General features: G+C 37.9%; 1 protein-coding gene across 2 annotated transcripts in view; it reads left to right on the forward strand.

Moving 5' to 3' along the window:
• PLPP4 (phospholipid phosphatase 4) overlaps positions 1-18,953 on the forward strand; it is a 47,840-nt gene that overhangs the window by 18,935 nt on the left and 9,952 nt on the right. For both annotated transcript variants that reach the window (XM_079312085.1, XM_079312084.1), the window contains exons 3-5: positions 1,409-1,499; positions 4,683-4,746; positions 5,846-5,970. In XM_079312085.1, coding sequence (XP_079168211.1) covers positions 1,409-1,499; positions 4,683-4,746; positions 5,846-5,970 — 280 coding nt within the window. The remainder of the gene's footprint in view (positions 1-1,408; positions 1,500-4,682; positions 4,747-5,845; positions 5,971-18,953) is intronic.

Genomic DNA, 18,953 nt, shown 5'->3' on the forward strand with positions numbered 1-18,953 from the left:
ATTTTTTAAAAATGAAACTAGAAATTCTAGGATTTGCTTTTAGCCTTTTTTTTTTTTTTTTTTTTTTTTTTTTTAATTTCAAGATCTGTCTCTGAAAGCAGAAATTAAACTGTGGATGAGGATACAGAGAAGTGAATATTTCTGGAGAAGTAATGTGGCATTGGAATCCAAACTTGAATCTCACATGTACTTAGGGAGAGATTTCAAGTGGAAGTGACTCCCCTTTTTTCTAAATGTAGAAAAGGGGAACAGACTTCAGCCTATGTTTTAATATTTAAAAAAATTCAATTATTAGAATATTATTTTAATAATATTTTGAGGATGCAGGTGAGGACAATCTGATACAGGATGCAGAGCCAAAATAACAAATCCAGTGCACTCTCATGTTGTTTCCTACTCAGATTGTCTAAAATCACAAAGTGAGGACTGGGATGAATTTGTGGTATGAAAAGAAGATTGAGTCATGTATCTTTTGCCATATTATATTTGTCTGGTCTGTTTTTTATGTTAGTGGGGCTACTGAAGATGCAAGGCCCAGTTCAGCTTCAGCAAAGAAAGCATAATCTTACTTGAGACCTGGCACCCCTTGTGCCATTTACAGCTTAATTTTTGCCTTGTTTAAAGAAAAAAAAAAAACCAAAAAACAAAACCAACAAAATCAAACCTCAACCAGTAATTGTCACTTTTTAAAAAGAGACTAAAGTGTGTTCATTGAAGCACAGATGCCATTTCAGGTTCCTTGTAGGAGGATTCCTGTCCTCCAGCACTGACAATTACAGGCTAAGGTTTTGTTTAACCAGTGACTAAACCTGTAAATTCTCAGGTGTTTTTTTCTGAGTTTCAACAAAACTAAGCAGCTCACTCCACATCTGAACACTTGTAAATAAAAGAATCACAAAGACACAATCTTCCCAATGCATTCAAGCATGACAGTTGAAAAGAAAACAGAAATACAAAATCCTACAAAAAGTGAAATAAAGAGTATTTTAAAATAAAAAATAACCAGGAGGTTGGTGCTGCAGTCTCTTGTGTTGAGCAGGTTTTACTGAGCCTGGGTGGGTGGGATGTCTCCCTCAATAATGCACCCTGAGGAAAAAAATGTCCAAAATCTGTATGGATCAGTGTATGAATTTTGTGGACATTGCCACTTTTTCATTGGAGAAGCTGACATTTTAAATGCAGCTCTGGGCAATTACAAATCAATTATAGCAGAGGGCTACATTGGAATATTAATGTGCTTGTCACCCTGGAGTTGCAGAGACAAATCACCCCACTTTGCATAAGGTCAGGAGTTTGATCAAGATCATTCAGAATTCAGTTTAAATGGAGCTGGCTGCAGCTAATTGTGAATCAGCTGGGCTGAGGAGGAATTGATACTCTCACTGATGGTGTTTGTTATCTCTCACAGGCAATCTCATTCCTCACTCCACTTGCAGTCATCTTTGTGGTGAAAATAATCCGCCGGACAGACAAGACCGAAATTAAAGAGGCTTTCTTAGGTAATGTATGGCACACTTCAAGGTGGCAAAAAGTGTGATAGCTCTCAGAGATTGATTCCCAGTGCTTTCCAAGCCTTGAGGAAAAACCTGTCTCCATTACAGCCCATTACAGCAGCTTTCAAGCCTTGGGTTTGTGAGTGTTTGTGATGTACAGATCCTGTTCTTTAATTCCACAACCTAGACTGGATTTGGTCAGCAAAGACAAGTCCATCTGAGAGACTGCTCAGATGTATATATTTTTCTGTCACACCCAATCTATTACTTATCTCTTATTTATACTTGCAGCTATCCTAAATTAAGGCTTTGACTGGGAAGTCCTGTGTGGCTCAGCTGTTTAGAGTAGGAAATCACTCCTCTCATTGTTTTCTCTGATCTTCCCCTGGAATTTACTGTTACCCCTGCTCTTGGCTCAGTTTTTCTAATTAGAAGCTGTTGTTTCATCTTAAACTGCCAATGGAATTAGCTGTGCACTTAATCCTGGACTGTGAGCAGTAGTGCTGTGCTATGGGTGAGGTGTAATTACAGTTTAGACAGAAAATTGGAGCACAGCACAATGGAGAGGGGAAGCTTAAAGCTGTTCCAGCTAATTGTGGCTGTGCCTATCTCTTGAAATCTTACAGTGATACGTGCTCAGATGCTTTTCACATAGATATTGCCCGAGACCAATACTGATTCAAGCGCTTCCACTGCAAGGGATGCATGAAGCACTAAGAGCTGCAAATGTTTCTGTTGGCCTTATGTTTGAAATATGCATAATTCTGAAATTCTGCTTTACTGGCTAATTCACACTTTAATTTATTGTCCCCTACATAGTAAAATCAGAGCAAAACTCAGCCTTGCTTTATCTAGATAGGATGCAAATGGCACTGTGTAATTGGAACAGATTTTTTAGACAAGGCTTTATTCCCATAGATTATTCCTTCTCTAGTTGCTCTCACACAAGTGTGAAATGATCCTAGGATTGTTTTGACTGCTGCCAGTCACTTGTTGAAAGCTCTGAAATGCCTTAGAGTGATACTTCACTGACAAATCCATTCAGTGGAAATAATTCCTCATTCATAAAACATTCACAGCCAGTTCTGAGCCTCACTTTCTGTTGTGTGAGAAGGAAAGGAGCTTAGGCTCAGTTTCTCCATCATTTACTTTCACCATTTTGTTCTAAAAAGATATAATTTCTTTTTTTTTCCTGCTGTTTTTCCTTCTGTTACTCCCTATGTTTTCTCCCTCTAGGAGAAAACTTTCCAGCTTCCCCAGCATTCCTCTTGCTCCCCAGACCAAGGAAACAAAAACCTTGTTCTGTTCAGTTTGTGCCAAAATTGTGGAACTTCTTGTGGCTTATTTTTGTTCAAGTGCACTGTAATAATATTCATAATCTGGTGATGTGAATTAGGTGTGCTGGGCCTCTGATTTGCTGAGATCTGGCACAGAATGTTCATAAAGAATGATCAGGAATTCCCCAAAAGGTGGATTTCTTTAAGCATGAGGCAGGGAGGAGAGAAAAGGTTAATAAGATATGAAAATTCTTTGTCCCTCAGATAGCCATTAATACAAAGAAGGGATTCAATGCAATGAGTAAGGAGGAGTTAATTTAGGTGCCCTTAAACCTTCCCTGGGAGTGCCTAAATCTCTCACTGAGTGGATTATATGACTTTAGATGGGAAATATGAATCTTAAAGAAAACAACAGCAGTGCAAATAGATTTTTTTTTTTACCATCCCACATTCACACTGTCACTTGTTGCTGGGATTGCCACTGTAAGGGATGTGCAGCCCTGAAGGCACAGCTCTGTCAGGTGTACAAGGAGCAATCAAGACAAAACTCAGCACAAAGTCTGAATTTTACTGCCTGGCTTCAAAAGCAGATATGTTTTTTAAGAAGGGGAGTGTGGCATTGCTGGTCATCTGCATTTGACTATATGGAAAATTTCCCCATGTAATTTCCATAAAAAACTGAGACAAAACAATGAAGGAGAAAAGATAAGCACAGGATTGAGTGGTCACTGTGGATACAGGTGTTGAAAGAGTTTTTTAACAGTATGGGTGTCTCTAGGATTGACTTGTTCTTTCATTTTTGCTGGCAGCTATTGTTATTTTCTGAGAAAACCCTTATTTTTGCTTTGATGCAGGTCCCATCTTTTGTTCTTAGCTTTAAAAAATAGATCCTATAACACATTTTTATGATCTGTAATATCCTCAGGCAAAGGTTTTATGGAGACAGGATGAGTGCTGCAGGAGTGGAGCATCTGCCCAAGGAGAAAATAGCTCATATGGCTGTCATAATCAAACTTATATTACTGTAAATGTTCTGCTGGAAATCAGACATTTGCCTGATAATTTTTTTTTTTTCTGATGGGAAATAAAATTCATTGGCTTCTGGTTTGTAAGAGGGAACTACAGTGTGGACTGCAAAATTAAATCAGTTTTAATCTAAAATGTGTGTATGTGCAGGATCCAAGTGCCAGTGAAATCAAGGGAAAGATCTCCACAGGCTTGAGATGAGGTTCATTGGAAAGTCTAAGGACTCGGCACAGCACAAATTGAAAAGATGATTAAGTCTTACCTAGTATGACAGTTCCTTCTTTTTCTCCAATTTTATTACAAAAATTTGTTAATCACGGGAGCAAATGTAAGGGGAAAACACTGAAATATTTAAACAAAACATCCAAATCCTTTTGAAAGAGAAATACAGTCATGCAATTGTAGTTTAAACCAAAAGGCAATTTTTTTAGCGTGAAAGTTAAGTGTTTAATTGCATCACACACACACACAGACATATATATACACATGTGTGTAGAAATATAGATTTATCTTATGTATTGGTCTATACAGGAATTCTGTTTGACATAAAGAGCAAGAGAGTTTAATCTGGTAAATTACAAAACTCAAACACTGCAAACCTACAGGACTTAATTCTCTAATTTTTCCCATTTGTTGGCTTATACCTGTGCAAATGGCATGGTAGGGAAACTGGTAGGGAAATAAGAACAAAGTAAATCATGGTTATCATGATGCTCTGAGGTCTGTCCTTAGTCTGGCTAACAAGAAAAACAGTTGCCTGAAAACAGAGATGATCCAGTTTTCAGTCCAGTAAAGGTTTAAGTCTGTAAATCAAATGCTGAAATGCTGCAGTTTATTGCTTGATACTTAGGTTGTTATTGTTCTGTTTGTTCATTCTCTTTTGCAGCTGTTTCCTTGGCTCTAGCTCTGAATGGTGTCTGCACAAATACTATTAAATTAATAGTGGGAAGGTAAGTCCTGTCATGTTGCAAATAATAGGTTGAGAGAAGTGGAGACAGATTGGCAGCCACAACAAATCTCAATAAACAGAGAGCTGTTCCTGCAGAGCATCCTTGGTGTGGGTGTCCACAACTTCATTTAGTGACATTTAGTGGCAGAAACCCCAGTCCCTGTCCTGCTGTTTGCTCCAGACCCAGGCAGGGCTGGGGGCTTGGAAAGAGTGGTGGAGGTGAAATTAATTCATTAAATTGTCAACAGCCACAGCATGGGGGAGCTCAGATGCCAGTGCCCCTTGTCTGATTAAATAGCAGGCAGCTGAGTCTCTGTGCAGCCCATTTTGTGAGAAGCATGTTCTGTGTCCAGGTGACTTCCATGGCAAAGCAAACCTGGGAGCCAAGCAGTGACTCCTAGGCTGAACATTTCTTCAGGGAAGCATTATTTCAAATAAAGGGCTCAGAAAAATCCAGCAAAGAAAGCTCCCTGGAAAAGAGGTTTTTAGTTATTTTTTGTCTCTTTATCAAAATTTTCAGCTGAAAAATACACATCTGACTTGAATTCTTGTACTGTTTGACAGAGTCCAGTGCTGCTTTTGGTGTTGGGATATTTTGCATCATTGAGGAAACAATATTTGTGTTTGTTTTCTGAGGAACCCTCCCTGCTGCAGAACTGATGCCCTGACAGTAATGGCACTTGGCACTTTTATTTGATAGGTGCTTTTAAAATAATTAAGAACACACCCTCTTCTTTAGACAGGAATAAACTCATTTTTCCTACATTCCAAGCCAAGAATTTGCTGTCAGCTTGTCTCTGAATTTGTGATCATTCCCTTTTCCTCTCCAAGTGTTTTTTAGCTCAGGATCAGTATGACACCAGTCGAACCCACAGCAGGGTCAGGAGAAATTCAGATGTTTGCTCAAAGCCCTCCAGGCTGGTTTGGGTTTTGGTGGCTGCATTTAGGATGCTCTGAGCTGGGTGTTTTGGCAAAACCTATGAAAATTTGGGAGGCAAGAGTAACCTGCATGTGTGTAATAAGCAGTAAATGTGCTAATCACTTTGAGGTTTATTTGTTACTACAGCTTCTGTATTTTTATATCATGGTGTTTTTTGTAGACCGCGTCCCGATTTCTTTTACCGCTGCTTTCCAGATGGAGTAATGAACTCTGAAATGCACTGCACAGGTGATCCAGACCTGGTCTCTGAAGGCAGGAAAAGCTTTCCAAGCATCCACTCTTCCTGTAAGTTCACTTAAACACTGTGCCTCTCTAGTTAAAAACACTCCTTCCTGTGGTTTGGGGTTGCTCTTTTTTTTCTGGACTGTGATTTTTGCTGGAGGAGTTTGAATTTCTGATTTTCTGGAAATAAAATTGTGAGCTTGTGAACCTTCCTTATCTTGGGAACCACCTGAGACCATTCAGAGCCATAGCAGGACTGTCAGCAGAGTGAAGCATATTGAAGGCAACAGAACACTGTGATAATGAGGGGCATCTGTTCCCCAGGCTGTATATTACCTTGTCTATACAGTAAATATTTATTTTGTTATATTCCAGTGGAGTATAAAGGAGGACAGTACAGTCACTCTTGTTTTGGCTTTGAGGTTGTCCTTAATCTAAATCTCATGGTTTGATCAGATGCCCCCAGTTTGTGCTGTACCCTGACAGATGTTTAGGTGGCTTTTTGAGAATTCATCTATCTGATTTAATTAATTTTACCAACTTAGATATTTGTTAAGGTTCCTTTCTCTGTCTTGAGAAGATGATTTCTAGTGTGTTTTATGTCGTGTCTGATAAAACTTCTTTTCATCTGTAAATAATTTCATTGTAATTTCTTTGGGGTTTTTTGGCCAGCAATGTTTGTTGCTTTCAGCTATTTTGTTTCTAAGAACTGCCAATTGACAACCAGTAAATGGCATCTATGGAAATTTTTTTGAAAGTGGAAACTTCAAATTGCCTGATTGTGCAGATATTGTAAACAAGTTGGGTGATGAGATGAATGAAATTGTGAACTGATTTTGCTCTTTCATTCTTGTTTGAGTCACAGAAATAACTAAGAGGAGTAGATGTTTGTGGATGTGTTATAAGCTTTAGTTCCAAGCCACTGGGGCAGCCACAGAAGGAGTACTGGGGTTTTCCTTTCACCTGGCACTAGATGTGTGAGCACTGAGTTATGGTGCTGCAGCTCACACCAAATTTATTGGAGCAGAATGATGTCCCAGAGTATTTAGATCAAAATTATGAGAGCAGCTTTCTCCATCACTGACATAAGTTTGGAGTGTGGCTGAATTGCCTGTATATCCCACCACAAAGCCTTTTATTTAAATGTGATAAGAATGAAGAGATATTATATATTCAGTAATTTTTATCACTTGGTAAGTGTGTGTTAGAGTGAGGCAATTCTGCAGCTGCTTGAACTGCTTAGCTGTTTGAAGCCTGGTGTTATAATATCTAAATCTCTGACAAGCCTTAAAAATCCATCCAAATTTTAGTCTTATAATGGAGAAGGAAACCATTTAATTTGACAGTCATACAATGCTAGCCCTTCTTCTCTGCAGCAAAATTATTTCGATAACCAAAATAGTCATTTTATCAAGAACAGTTTATAGTTGTAATCAGGAATTTAGTTTCTTGCTATTCCTTCATTCCCAGTAGTATAAAGGGCAGGAAGCAAAAAAGTATTATGGGAAGCACAGCATGCTACTGCTTTCCTACACCAATGAAGCTGCGAGGATGTTTGGGATAATTAATGTTTGCAAATTGTGCCATCATTTTGCATTTTTTTAGCTCAGTTTTAAAAACTGTCATTCCCATCTCCTTAATGTGGGGGTATTTGTGAGCTTTCCTTCCATAATCTCAGTCCAAAATCTTTTCTTGGAACCTTTCTCCCTTCCTTCAGCACAAGATTGTTACGAGGTAAAGTGAAGGAGTTCCACTCTCCAAATTTCTGTCATCCCTTCAATGTCTGTTGTGAAATTCATGAAATAACACCAAAAGCATTTTTTTGTTTCTCTTAGTGCTTGGGGAATTATTTTTTCTATTTTCATGACTGCAGGAATGGAAGTGGTGAGGATGAGAGCTGAAATAAACTGTAGTACCTCTCTTGGTATGATGGTTACAAGTAGCCCACTACAGTTTGGTATTTTCTACTTCACTTGAACCCTGAGGAAAATAAATCACAAGTAAAAGCTGTCAGGCAGCTCATAAAGAGGGGTTAGAAGCTTCAGTCAAGAGCCATTCTCATCTTCAAAACAGCTTTTCTTAAGGCATTTCTAGGATAGGCTGTCAGTCACAAGCTTTGTTATACCAGAATCTAAAACCTCATCCAAGCAAGACGATTCCTTCAACAAGAAAATCTGTGGTGCTGTTAAGTGGGGAGCTGGGAGAATGTAAAATGCAGGGATGTGTATCAAGAGTGACAGCACTGGCACTCCCAGATGGCCTGGCCTGACCTTGCTTACTCCATAAAAATGTTGTGAACAATCTGTTACCACTCTCAGAGCCATCCTGAGCCCTAAAGGAGAGTTCTCCCTTAGCACAGATGATTTTCGTGCCTTCCCCTCCCTGGGACAAGGAGTGCATGTCATACAAAGAAGGAAAATGTGTGGAGCACAGGCTGTTTCATAAAGCCAAAGAGTGACTTGCATGTTCCACTGGATCAAAGAAATGTCTGGATCTTCTGGACTGTTTGGAACCCATTTTGTTTATTTTCTGCCAGTCTTGTGTGAGGGAATGGCTGTAGGGAGCCCAGACCCCTGCCTGTGTCCAGAAGCTCAGAGGTGCTCCTGAGTGGCACAAATGTTGCTGTTCTGACAGCCAGGATAACTCCAAAATATACATTTGTTTGTTCCATATTTAGTATTTCCATGGTTTTAAAATCCATTGGCAATTTTATGCTAATTTAAGGCAAGCACCTGTGATGGTACCACACTCTCTTCCCATACTTCATTAAAACAATTATGTTTATGAAGATCATCAGTGCAGCATTTTTTCCTGCCTGTGTCCTTCCTGTGTGCCTTGTGAAGAGTTTTCTTGCAGAGAACTTTTGGGTAGCATGCCTTGGAGAGCCCCACATCTCCAGATGAATTTTTATGTCCTTGCAATGAGATGGAAACAGATAAAAAATGAGCAACCAAAAGGATGGACATACAGACACAATGGCTGAGTGCATTCAATGAACAAACAGCAAAAACTGTGCAGAAACCAGAAGAAACCTTTTACTGGTAATGATTATCCAGTATAGCAGTTGATGAAAAATGTGATGTATGGATAAAGACAATTTAACTGAATGCAACACATGCAAGAGGAAAATTAAGGTGAATGAACATAGAACATTTAATTGGACAAGCCATGTGCACAACTGGGACCTGAAAAGATCACTGAATTTGCAGGCACACATTATGCAATGGGATGGATACACAGCCTTTCATAATTGATTTCTTCCTTGTAATCTCATGTCTGATGTCATCTTGACATTTGTGTCAGGCTGACAAAATCTCTCCACAAACACAATAGGAACTTAGGAATCCTGGAGAGTTATTTCTCTAAAAATCAGTGTGCAAGGGAAATAAATGCTTGTAAATCCAGGTTTGTATCCAGTGGAGCAATTCCAGTAGGCCAGAATGCAGTAATTAAAAATGGAAAAGAAATCAGTGAGGTTCATTTAATTAAGAGTTCTTTGTTCCTTTGAGTAGCTTTATGCATTTGCCAGCTCAAGGAAGGTTTCACAATGTGCCACTCTTTATTCAGGCCACAGGAGGTGAGCATTTGGTTGTCTGGTATTTGTGTGGACAGAGTTTATTTTAGTGACAAAATTTGGAATTTGTATATTCACCATGGAACCATAAGGGAGAATGTCAGTTTTCTAGATCCTGTGTTAGTCTTAAATTGCAATTAGCTATAATTTCCTATAATTGGGTGAATATATTTGTTTTGAGAATTAAATTTTTTCAGGGAACATGTCCAGCCTGGGTTTTTTTTCATGCACAAGGAAGGGAAGGCTGGTTCTGCTTATAAGCAGAGGATCCTATTTAAAAAAAAACATATTTAATTAAGCTGACAGGAATACTGAGCATGTTTTCTATATGAGAGCTTACATTTCTGAAAGCATGTAGGGTTCATGTGTTGCAGCTTAAAATTGTGGGGCCTCTAAAGAGTTCTCAGAGGAGAGCAGAGGAATATGAGCAGTAAATTGTCTGTGATGTTGCCACCTCACCATTCAGGTGGCTGGAAGGAGGGGAGAAATAAAGGGACAAATTATCTTTTTACTTTATGTCCTGATAATGGCACAGATATAAAGTGGTTCTACCAAATTTTATGAGTTAGGTTTTGTCCAAATCTTTTTCCAGTTGGTGTCTGACATGAATTCTGTCTTGAAATATGAATCCAGATCATCTTTCCAAACTGGTGATACCAAGTTTTGGATACAGAGCTCTAAATCAGAGGAATAAAGACCTGATCCATTGCATTCTAACTCAATCTTTGACCCAAATTTCACCTGTATAAATGAGGACAGGCCACCAACAGCAAGCAAAAATGCTGCAAAAGTAGTATATATTTATTTTAAAATAGATAATAAATGAGTCTTGACTTATTGCCAAAACCAGGACAACTTCATGGTTACATCTTAAATGTTTATGTTTAAATGTTGCTTATCAGAACATCACAGGTTTGCTTCAAATATTGTTTAGTAAAATGATCTCTTTAGCTTAAAACAAAAAATGAAATCCTAGAGAAGGAGATGCTGCTGTGATTGTAGTAATGGAGTCCTTGGACTAGCAAATATGGGTAAATAATAGTAACACAACACAATTTATTTAGAAACACCAAAAATCCTCTGTGAATTTAATGCCAGATTCTTGACCCTGTTTGCTTTCTTAGAGGAAATGATTAATTCTTCATGATATAGCTCCCTTCAGGCTCTTATTCTGCTCAAAACATTTGCAAGCAGATTGCAGTTGCCAGTTTTGGCTTCAGCTTTATTTAGTGACTATTTTTAAATGTGTTAATTTCTGAGTTGGCCAGAACTACTGAAGCTGTGTTTTCCAGCTAAGGAATTAGATTAGAGGAAGTTGCATGGAACTGGTTTTGGTACCTTTTTACTCAAGCAAAAATAGTGGCTGGGTGAGAGGTTAATTAAACCTGCTTGGAGCTTGTGCTGCTCAGTGTTGGTGGTCAGGGGAGACTGAGCCCATGTTGGCCATCAATACCCACACAGACATCTCAAAACTGATGTGTCTGCTGTGAAAAAAAAATGAATAATCACTTGCTGTCTGGTTTATATCAATTTATATTGGATTTACAGCACTCTGAGGATAAAGGTGTCTCTGGAAACTGTGCAGTTCCAGCCACAGCTGAAAGCAGGGGCAGGGTGAGAAAGTTGCAGGACAATTTCCAGTTGAGTTTTGATTTAATGTGAAGATTCCACGGAATACCTCACAGGGAAACCTGGTCCAATCTTGAAACCTGACCACTCTTTCAGTGAATATGCTGTTTCTAATATTTAAATTAAATTTGCTGTGCTTCAGTTGGTGCCAGTTGTCTCTTCACCTTGTACCACCCAGCAGAGTTGGGATGTTCTTCCCCCAGTCCAGGAATCTGCATTTCCCAGTGTTGGAGATTCCTGCTGGCTGTTGACCCCTGAGAGAAAGATCCCATCAACTGACTGGAAGCCAAACTCTCTAAAAATTAATCATTTTAGCATAGTGGCTGCAGAGATAATTGAACTTACAATTTCATGTTGGATTGGATGGATTTACGAGAAAAAATCAATTAAAAATTAATGTAGCCTGTATAAAATTGCTGTATCAGCAGCAAAATAAATACAACACTCATGTGATTTTAATTTTGTAGCTGCTATTTAGTTACTTAAATTAGTTTGAAAAGTTGACTTTTGGCTAAATGGTGTCATTGTTTTATTTTTTTAATAAAAATTCTTATTGTGTCTGGAGATTCTTTTTTGCAAGGAAAAAGTAGAGTTTTGTGGTAGCATCCCAATTTTATATTTACAGAATGAATGTTAACATGGAGCTGTGCAAGAGCTTTCATTTATTGTGTGGGTGTTTTTGTTTTTCTTCTTTTTATTATATTGCTGAAAGAGGTTTGTAGAGATTACTGTTGAATATCACTGAAGAAATCAGAGAATTCAATCAGAAATCTGAAATGAAAAATGCAATCAGAGGCTGTGGGGACAATAACAGTGATTTGTGTTGTTATATGTTTTTTAATTACCTCCTTGATGAATGAAGGTCTTGATATGTTGGAGAAAGTAATGGTCCTTTAGAAGTGAAGAAGAAAAGTATTTTCTTTGCTTTTTGAGCTATAGTTTAGACTTATAGACAAAATGGAAATGTAAAAAGCTGATGTTAAAAAAGTGAGCTGCAAGTGTAAGTAAATCTCTGATTTCAGCTCCAAATTTTCCCAGCAGCTGCTTCTGTTTCTTGGTTATTATATTATATTATATCTTGGTTATTATATAAGGTTTATCTCTGTTATTTTATGCTTTCATCTGTGCAAGGAAGGAGCTTAATTACTTTTTAGTCTAATTCTTCCTTTCTTTTTGTCTAACTTTAGCTTTTTAGGCAAAATTTGTAAGTTCAGATAAAAGCTTGGTTTCACAGTTGTGATGCTGTAGATTTCAGCTGTATCTAAAGTAAAGATCATTGTTCTTCTGCCTGACCTTTTCAGTTAAAAGGACTCTGAGTCACACCAGAGAGCTAAAGATCAATTTCCATCTGTGAACTGTAGTGACAGCTCTTCTCTGGAGTGAAATGGGTCAGAAAGCACAAGTTTGATTTGAAAATGGGAGGCTGTGAACTCAGGAGAGGCTGGCACATCATTTTCTGACCATCTTTAAGGAAGAAATCTCACTAAGTACTGGCAAATATTGACATTCCTCAAAACTGCCATTGCAGCACATGGTGAGGTCTTTGAGCCCATGGTAAGAATAAATCAGAATGTTCAGGAGAGTGTTCTACTGATATTAGAGCTACTTAGAAGTAAACCCAAATATTCTGTGTCCATGAGGAATTTGAAATTCCCTACAGAGCACTCACCTTTATATGTTGGGGTGGGTCTTTTCCACCCTAAAAGAATTAGTAGTGATCAGTCTCCAAATCCCCTTTGAGCAGCAAAAGGGATAGAGCTGGCTCATGCAGGATCATGTTCTTCTAATGCAAATAACTCTGAGTCAATCTAGAATTATTCCATTGAAATCTGGAGTACCAACTACAATTCTGCTATAAGCAAAAGAAAAATAACTCAATAAAGCCCTTGAAATTGAATGATGAAGTTAAAATGCCAAGGCAGCTTCCTTTAGAGGTTCCTGACTGATTTATCAATCAGCAGAAATCTCAGTCATAACATTTTCTGAAAACATTAATTTAGGTCTCTTGAAAGCAAGGGGATATTAAAAGGCTCTTGAGATAAAAGTTATGAGATAAATGCAGGAAATCAAATGTGCTTTTTATGCCAGAAAGAAAAAAAAGCACCTGCACAAGCCTCATTTGGATGTTGCTAATGCTGTCATTTCTACACAGAAAACACAAACTATTGCTGGGAATTTTTTCCCCTTCCTTCTGCAGAAGACTGAGCAAATAATGTTTCTTCAAACATCAATGTTTCCTCAAACAAAGCCAAATATTTATACAAAGTATTTTCAAACTGATACTGCTTTGTTGAAAATGACTGGTCTGTCTGGAATTTTTTTCTTGAGACTTTCAGTTTTCCTTTGTTTCAACCTGAACTAAGACAGTGGGTTTAGAATTCTCTCCTGGTTCCTACTTTTTATATAAGCAACTAGGAACTTTTGGAGAATGATTATATTGAGGGTTCCTAATCATGTTGGAAGGCAAAGCAAGCTGGATTTGTGGATGAAATAGGATGAAGTATTTTTAAAAAAAATCACTCACAAGAGAGGTAGGGAAAAGTAAGAAATCTCTGGGTGATTTTACTGAGTGTTTAAATCAGAAAATAGCGATCAGAATGATTGCCCTGATGTTTATGCTATCATAGCATTTCCACAGACATTTCAGACTAAATATGATTTAGTATAACTACTGAGTTGCATTAAGTCTTATTTTAAAAGATTTGAATATTACTAAATATTTAAAGCATCACTTGCTCAGTCATACAAGAAGTTCTCTACCATATGACAAACTATTTTATTCTTCATTTTATTAGCCTGTCTTTGCTGATCTCTTCACCCTGGGATCCAGTGACAGAACTGATTCAAAGCTGTGCCAGGAGAGGTTCAGACTCAATATTAGAATAATATTTTTATTTGTCTTTACCAAGAGGTAAAAGCACTGGAAGAGGCTTCCAGAGAGCTGGGCAGTGTTTCCCAAGCCTGTCACTGTTTGAGAGGCATTTGGACTGCTCTTAATAATTTGCTTTAGCTTTTGGCCAGCCCTGCAGTGGTCAGGCAGTAGGAATAGATCATAAATGTTGGTCCCTTCCAAATGAAATATTCTGTTCTTTTCTGTTCTAGTCTCCATGTTCCCTGCTCTGACTTCATTACTTGCTTAAAATCAGCAAGTTTGTGTGGATGAGCACAGGAAGATCCTGTCTAAACAAATTGAACTACTAGCTGATGTAAATATCAAAAAAGTCAATAGGCAATGTTTAAATGATGCTGTCAAACAATAGGATATATCATTTTCTGGTATTGTTTAGTATGGGAAGGAGGCTGGAATCTCAATAAAATATCACTGTGTGCAGAGAATGCCTCTTGCAGCAGGGGAGGTGATGGGTGGGAATTAAATGTGAGGAGCAGGAGAATAATTTGGATGTGAATATCCTTGGATCTGGCCTTGATTCTCTGTATTGTTCTATGGCATTGCTTGGAAATGTGCATTTCCCTCTACCAGTCATAGTGCTGGTTCACAGACAGTGCTGCATTTATCTGGACATGTCCCATTGCCCCCAGCTCAGCTCTGCTGATCTGGGCTGAAAACATTCTCAGGATTACTCCTAAATTAGGTTTCTGTCCAGTCCCCTCCTCAGTTTTGGGAGAAGAGAGAAATCTCTTGGGATGTTTTCTTCTTGAACCAGTTATCAATTCTGTGACAGCAGCCTGGGTGTGAATTGTCCTTTTATCCAGGTGAAAACTCCACAACAACTCTCAGAACATCCCAGCACCTTTGCTGGTGACTGGCTGGTTGTTAATATTTCATTGTCTCTCTCTTCACAATTAACTGCTCCACTCTGCTGTGTGTTATCCCCAAAGGAGTTGTCTCCTCTGATGATATTAAAGCTGATTATATAATTTATTCTCACACTGGACTTGCCTGATGAAGCACTAATTAAATGAACACAGCATTTGTGGTGATTCTTGCTGTGCCACTACAAAGAAAAAGAGTGGCAGGGAAATATGCTGTCATTAGAATGAAAGGACAAATAGCTCCTCCTCCCCTTTTCCACTAAATAATGCAAATCAGTCGGTTGTAAGAATGGAAATATTTTTACATGTTAAAAGACATTCATTTGTTTGAAAAATTAAAGTGATTTATGTACTTCAGAGTGAAGAAATTACTGAATTTCAATAGAAATGTTTGCTATCCCATGATAACTTTTATAAAATATTACCTCAGTACTTGTAATTATAGTTGGGTATCTAAATTTGAACTGTTAATTATCTTTAGCTAGCAATTTCATGGAGGATAATCATATTTCCTTCACTTGAAAATGAACATTTTAAGTAACAAATGAGCTACAAGCCACAGGTTTTTGGCAGTAATTGCTGCTACTCCCCTATTTTCAAGATAAATCTCTTAATTAACAGCTGTATGGCACTGTCTCACTGAAATATTTCATCCTTTTATGAAAGAATCCAGGGAAATATGAAACGGATTTCTTAGGTATACAAGGGGAAAAAAAAAGTCCAGTGAGGTTTATTGGCTTCTTAATTCAAACTCTAAGTATACTCAGGAATGGTTATGTTTAATGTTTCTACCTCTTCTCTGATAGAATTACCTGTGAATACCCAACAGCAGGGGCTGTTGGAACTCATGAGGGGCTTGTGAAATTAACTCCTTAATATTTAGTTTTCCAGCCTTAATAATAAATCAATTCTTCTGAGCCTGTTTGAGGTTCAGACTGTGTGTATACATCAAAATTATTTTCCTTAAAAAAAAAAAAAAAAAAAAAAAAAAAAAAAGATAAAGGAAAAAAAAAGGTGGGTTTTTAATTGAGGAATCCTGGCAGGTTCCTCACTGGGATTTATCCCACCTGGCCAACATGTTCTGTGAATTTGTTTGACACAAAGGATGCAGAGTCACTGCAGGGTTGGGGTTGGAAGGGACCTTAAAAATCATCCAGTTCCACCCCCTGCCATGGACAGGGACACCTCCCACTGGACCAGGTTGTCCCAGAGCCTTCTCTTTTCCATGCTGAACTCAGTTACTTAGCTCCTTTAAAAATGGTATTTTCTCCCTGTTCTTTGTATGTTTAAAGGTGTTAATCCCAAACCTGCTGTCTACTCCAGAACAGAGAGCAACTCTAGTTTTACTCTCTTCAGATGGCAAACTTCATTCTAAACTGAATTGGGGATACAGATGCCAAATTTTCCAGTCCCTCATTTCTCAAGAAAGTTATTTGAAAATTTCTCTCAAGAGAGTTTTTGGTGGGTTTGGAGCCCACTGGATTCAGTACAATGCTGCAGTGCAGCCACTTTCTCCTTGGTGTCCTGGTTCATTTTAAAAGAGGGAGTGGAATAGGCTCAAAGTCTTGCCTTCCCCCTGTCCAAACTCTGCTTCTCTACATAAAACCCCAATGAAAAGTTCCTCTCACTCATGGTGGATAGATCAGGCTCCATTATTTGCATTTTGCAGTGCTGCAGGAATAAATAACATTTTCCTATTCCTGCTGTGTGTCACACCATGAGAAGGGAAACACTGATTTTCTATATAACCCTTCCTGCTCAGCCTGGGCATAGTCCTGAGGTTTCCCAGCTCCTTTTTGAACTGTTTAGGGGGATTATTTGCAGCACTAAAACTGGTATATTCCAGTAAACTCCTTGACACTTGACCATGAGTTTGACAAAACCATTCTGATCCTCCACTATAAAAAATTTCTATCCACAGAGATCCTCTTCAGCCTGTTTTCTAACTGTATTTTACATGCTAATCCAGGTGCTTGGGCCAATTTCCTTAAAATAGGTTTTAAATTACATGCACATCCCTGAATGAGTGATGCAAACCCTTGGCATGGTGAATGGAATGACAAGTGGAGCAGGATGTGATCCTCATCCAGGATGCTGCTGGTGGTGTCAGGACAGCAAAGCAGGACAGCAGGAGTGACCCTGACCCATGGCTGGAGCTTGAGATCTCCCAGTGGTGATCTGGAAAAGAAAAAATTGCTCTTGGTGGGGATTATTTGTTGTTAAATATCTCATGAATGCCCACATGGCCATAATTTGTATCAGAGCTGATGAGACAGTGATCTAGGCTTGTGCCTAGATACTGTGCTTAAAAAGAGAAATTATTAAAAGTAATTCCAGGATCTGGGTTGGTTTAATCTTCTCTTCATTGTGTTCTCAGAGAAGAGACAATTTTTTTACCCACAGAAATGGAAAAGTAGACTGAACGGGTTTGCTTTTAGGGCTTTTTGTTAAAAGACTCATGAACTGAACAAATCAAAATTTAATCATCATTTTTTGGTGGCAATGAGATGCATCCTGAGGCCACCTTAGGAATTTCAGATAAGATGAAGTATCTGGAAAGGTACATAAAAAACCATGTCACCAAAAAAACCCCAAAAATTCATAAGAATTCACTGTGACAGTGATGCAAAAACAGTCTAATGACTCATGCTCTTGCTTTCAGATAAGTCTGTTTTTGTTCTAATATGTCTCTGTCTCCAACTCCTCTTTTTTATTTCCCAAGTCCCTGCATACATTTGTATTTTGTGATATGCTTTTCATGTTGTTTCTGCTGAGCTGTCTTTCTCTGTGAAAAGAAATTAATGAAGCTAAGCCAAAGGGAAGGTGATTGACTGTCCCACTTGGAAAAAAAAAAAATTAAAAATTGTGATAAGAAGCTCATAACATTCTTTGGGAATTGTACTTCTATAAAATGCTCTTTGAATAGAAATTCAGCATTAAAATTTATGCACTCATTTGGTATCATACTTTTTCCTTCAAGAAAGATAAATATTTCAGTATTTGAACAGTGTGAAACTGAAGACATTCAGCAGTAGCCCTGGCTGCTGGAATTCCTCAGTAGGAATTGCTGCTGAGCAATTCCAGTGATGAATAGTCTGTGTTTGCATTTGGGAAATGTACAGTAATCACTGCAAAAATAAAGCATTGCAGACAAAGAGATGGATGATTTTATCTGATCCTTACCAAGGCCATTCAGATGGTTGTTTTGTAATTTGATGTCACTTAAGGAAGTTGAGGGGTTTTCTTTAGTTCAAAAACTGCTTAATGCAAAAAGTTATTTATTGTGTGCTTAGCAAAGCATCCATTAAAACTTGAGAGGCTGAAAATCCTCCTGGGGGAGTTTAAATTTCAGAAAACCACTCACAAAAGCAATTACATTTTTAAATGAATAATTTATTTGGGGTGCTTTAGATCAGATTCTTGTTTATGGTTTCTCACCTTATGCATTTCAGCTTGGTAATTGGTTTGCTCTGCACAGACAGGTTTTTCAACCCACCTTAATCCCCTGGCTGGAGGGAATCAGGTGTCAGCATGGGACCTGTGCTGTTTCCAGCTGCTGTCATCCTCCTTATTCCTTCTGCACTCTTTTTATAAAAAAAAAAAAATCATAGAAACAAACTGAACAATTGAATCTAATTTATTTTTATTTACTCCAATAATGCTAACACATTTTAAAGCATTTTAACAAGCCATGACAAAACCTGTGGCTTGTCTCAGGAGTTTTTTCTGAGTTCAGCAATTTGTTGGCATCAGGACTTTGATTTAAGTTAGCTACACCAATTGTTAAACATATCTCTTTTCCTCATTCCTTTTTCCTCTTACAGCATTTAAAATCAATTAAATATTTGCATCTTAAATTTGTATCAATATGTTTATTGTGTTAACATTGTTTTAAACTAAATCAGACTGATTTTCTTATATTCATTTACATCAGTGTCTCCAAAAAGGTTGGTTGGTATTTTATATTGCTTTTCCCTTCTTTATATAGAGGGAGTTTGATGTTTTTTTCTGGAAAAAGGCATCTAAGAAGTGTTTTCTTATTGCTTTGCTGAATCTTTGGGATCTATCT

This window comes from Erithacus rubecula (genome assembly GCF_903797595.1).
Source record: "Erithacus rubecula genome assembly, chromosome: 9".
NCBI classification, from domain to species: domain Eukaryota; kingdom Metazoa; phylum Chordata; class Aves; order Passeriformes; family Muscicapidae; genus Erithacus; species Erithacus rubecula.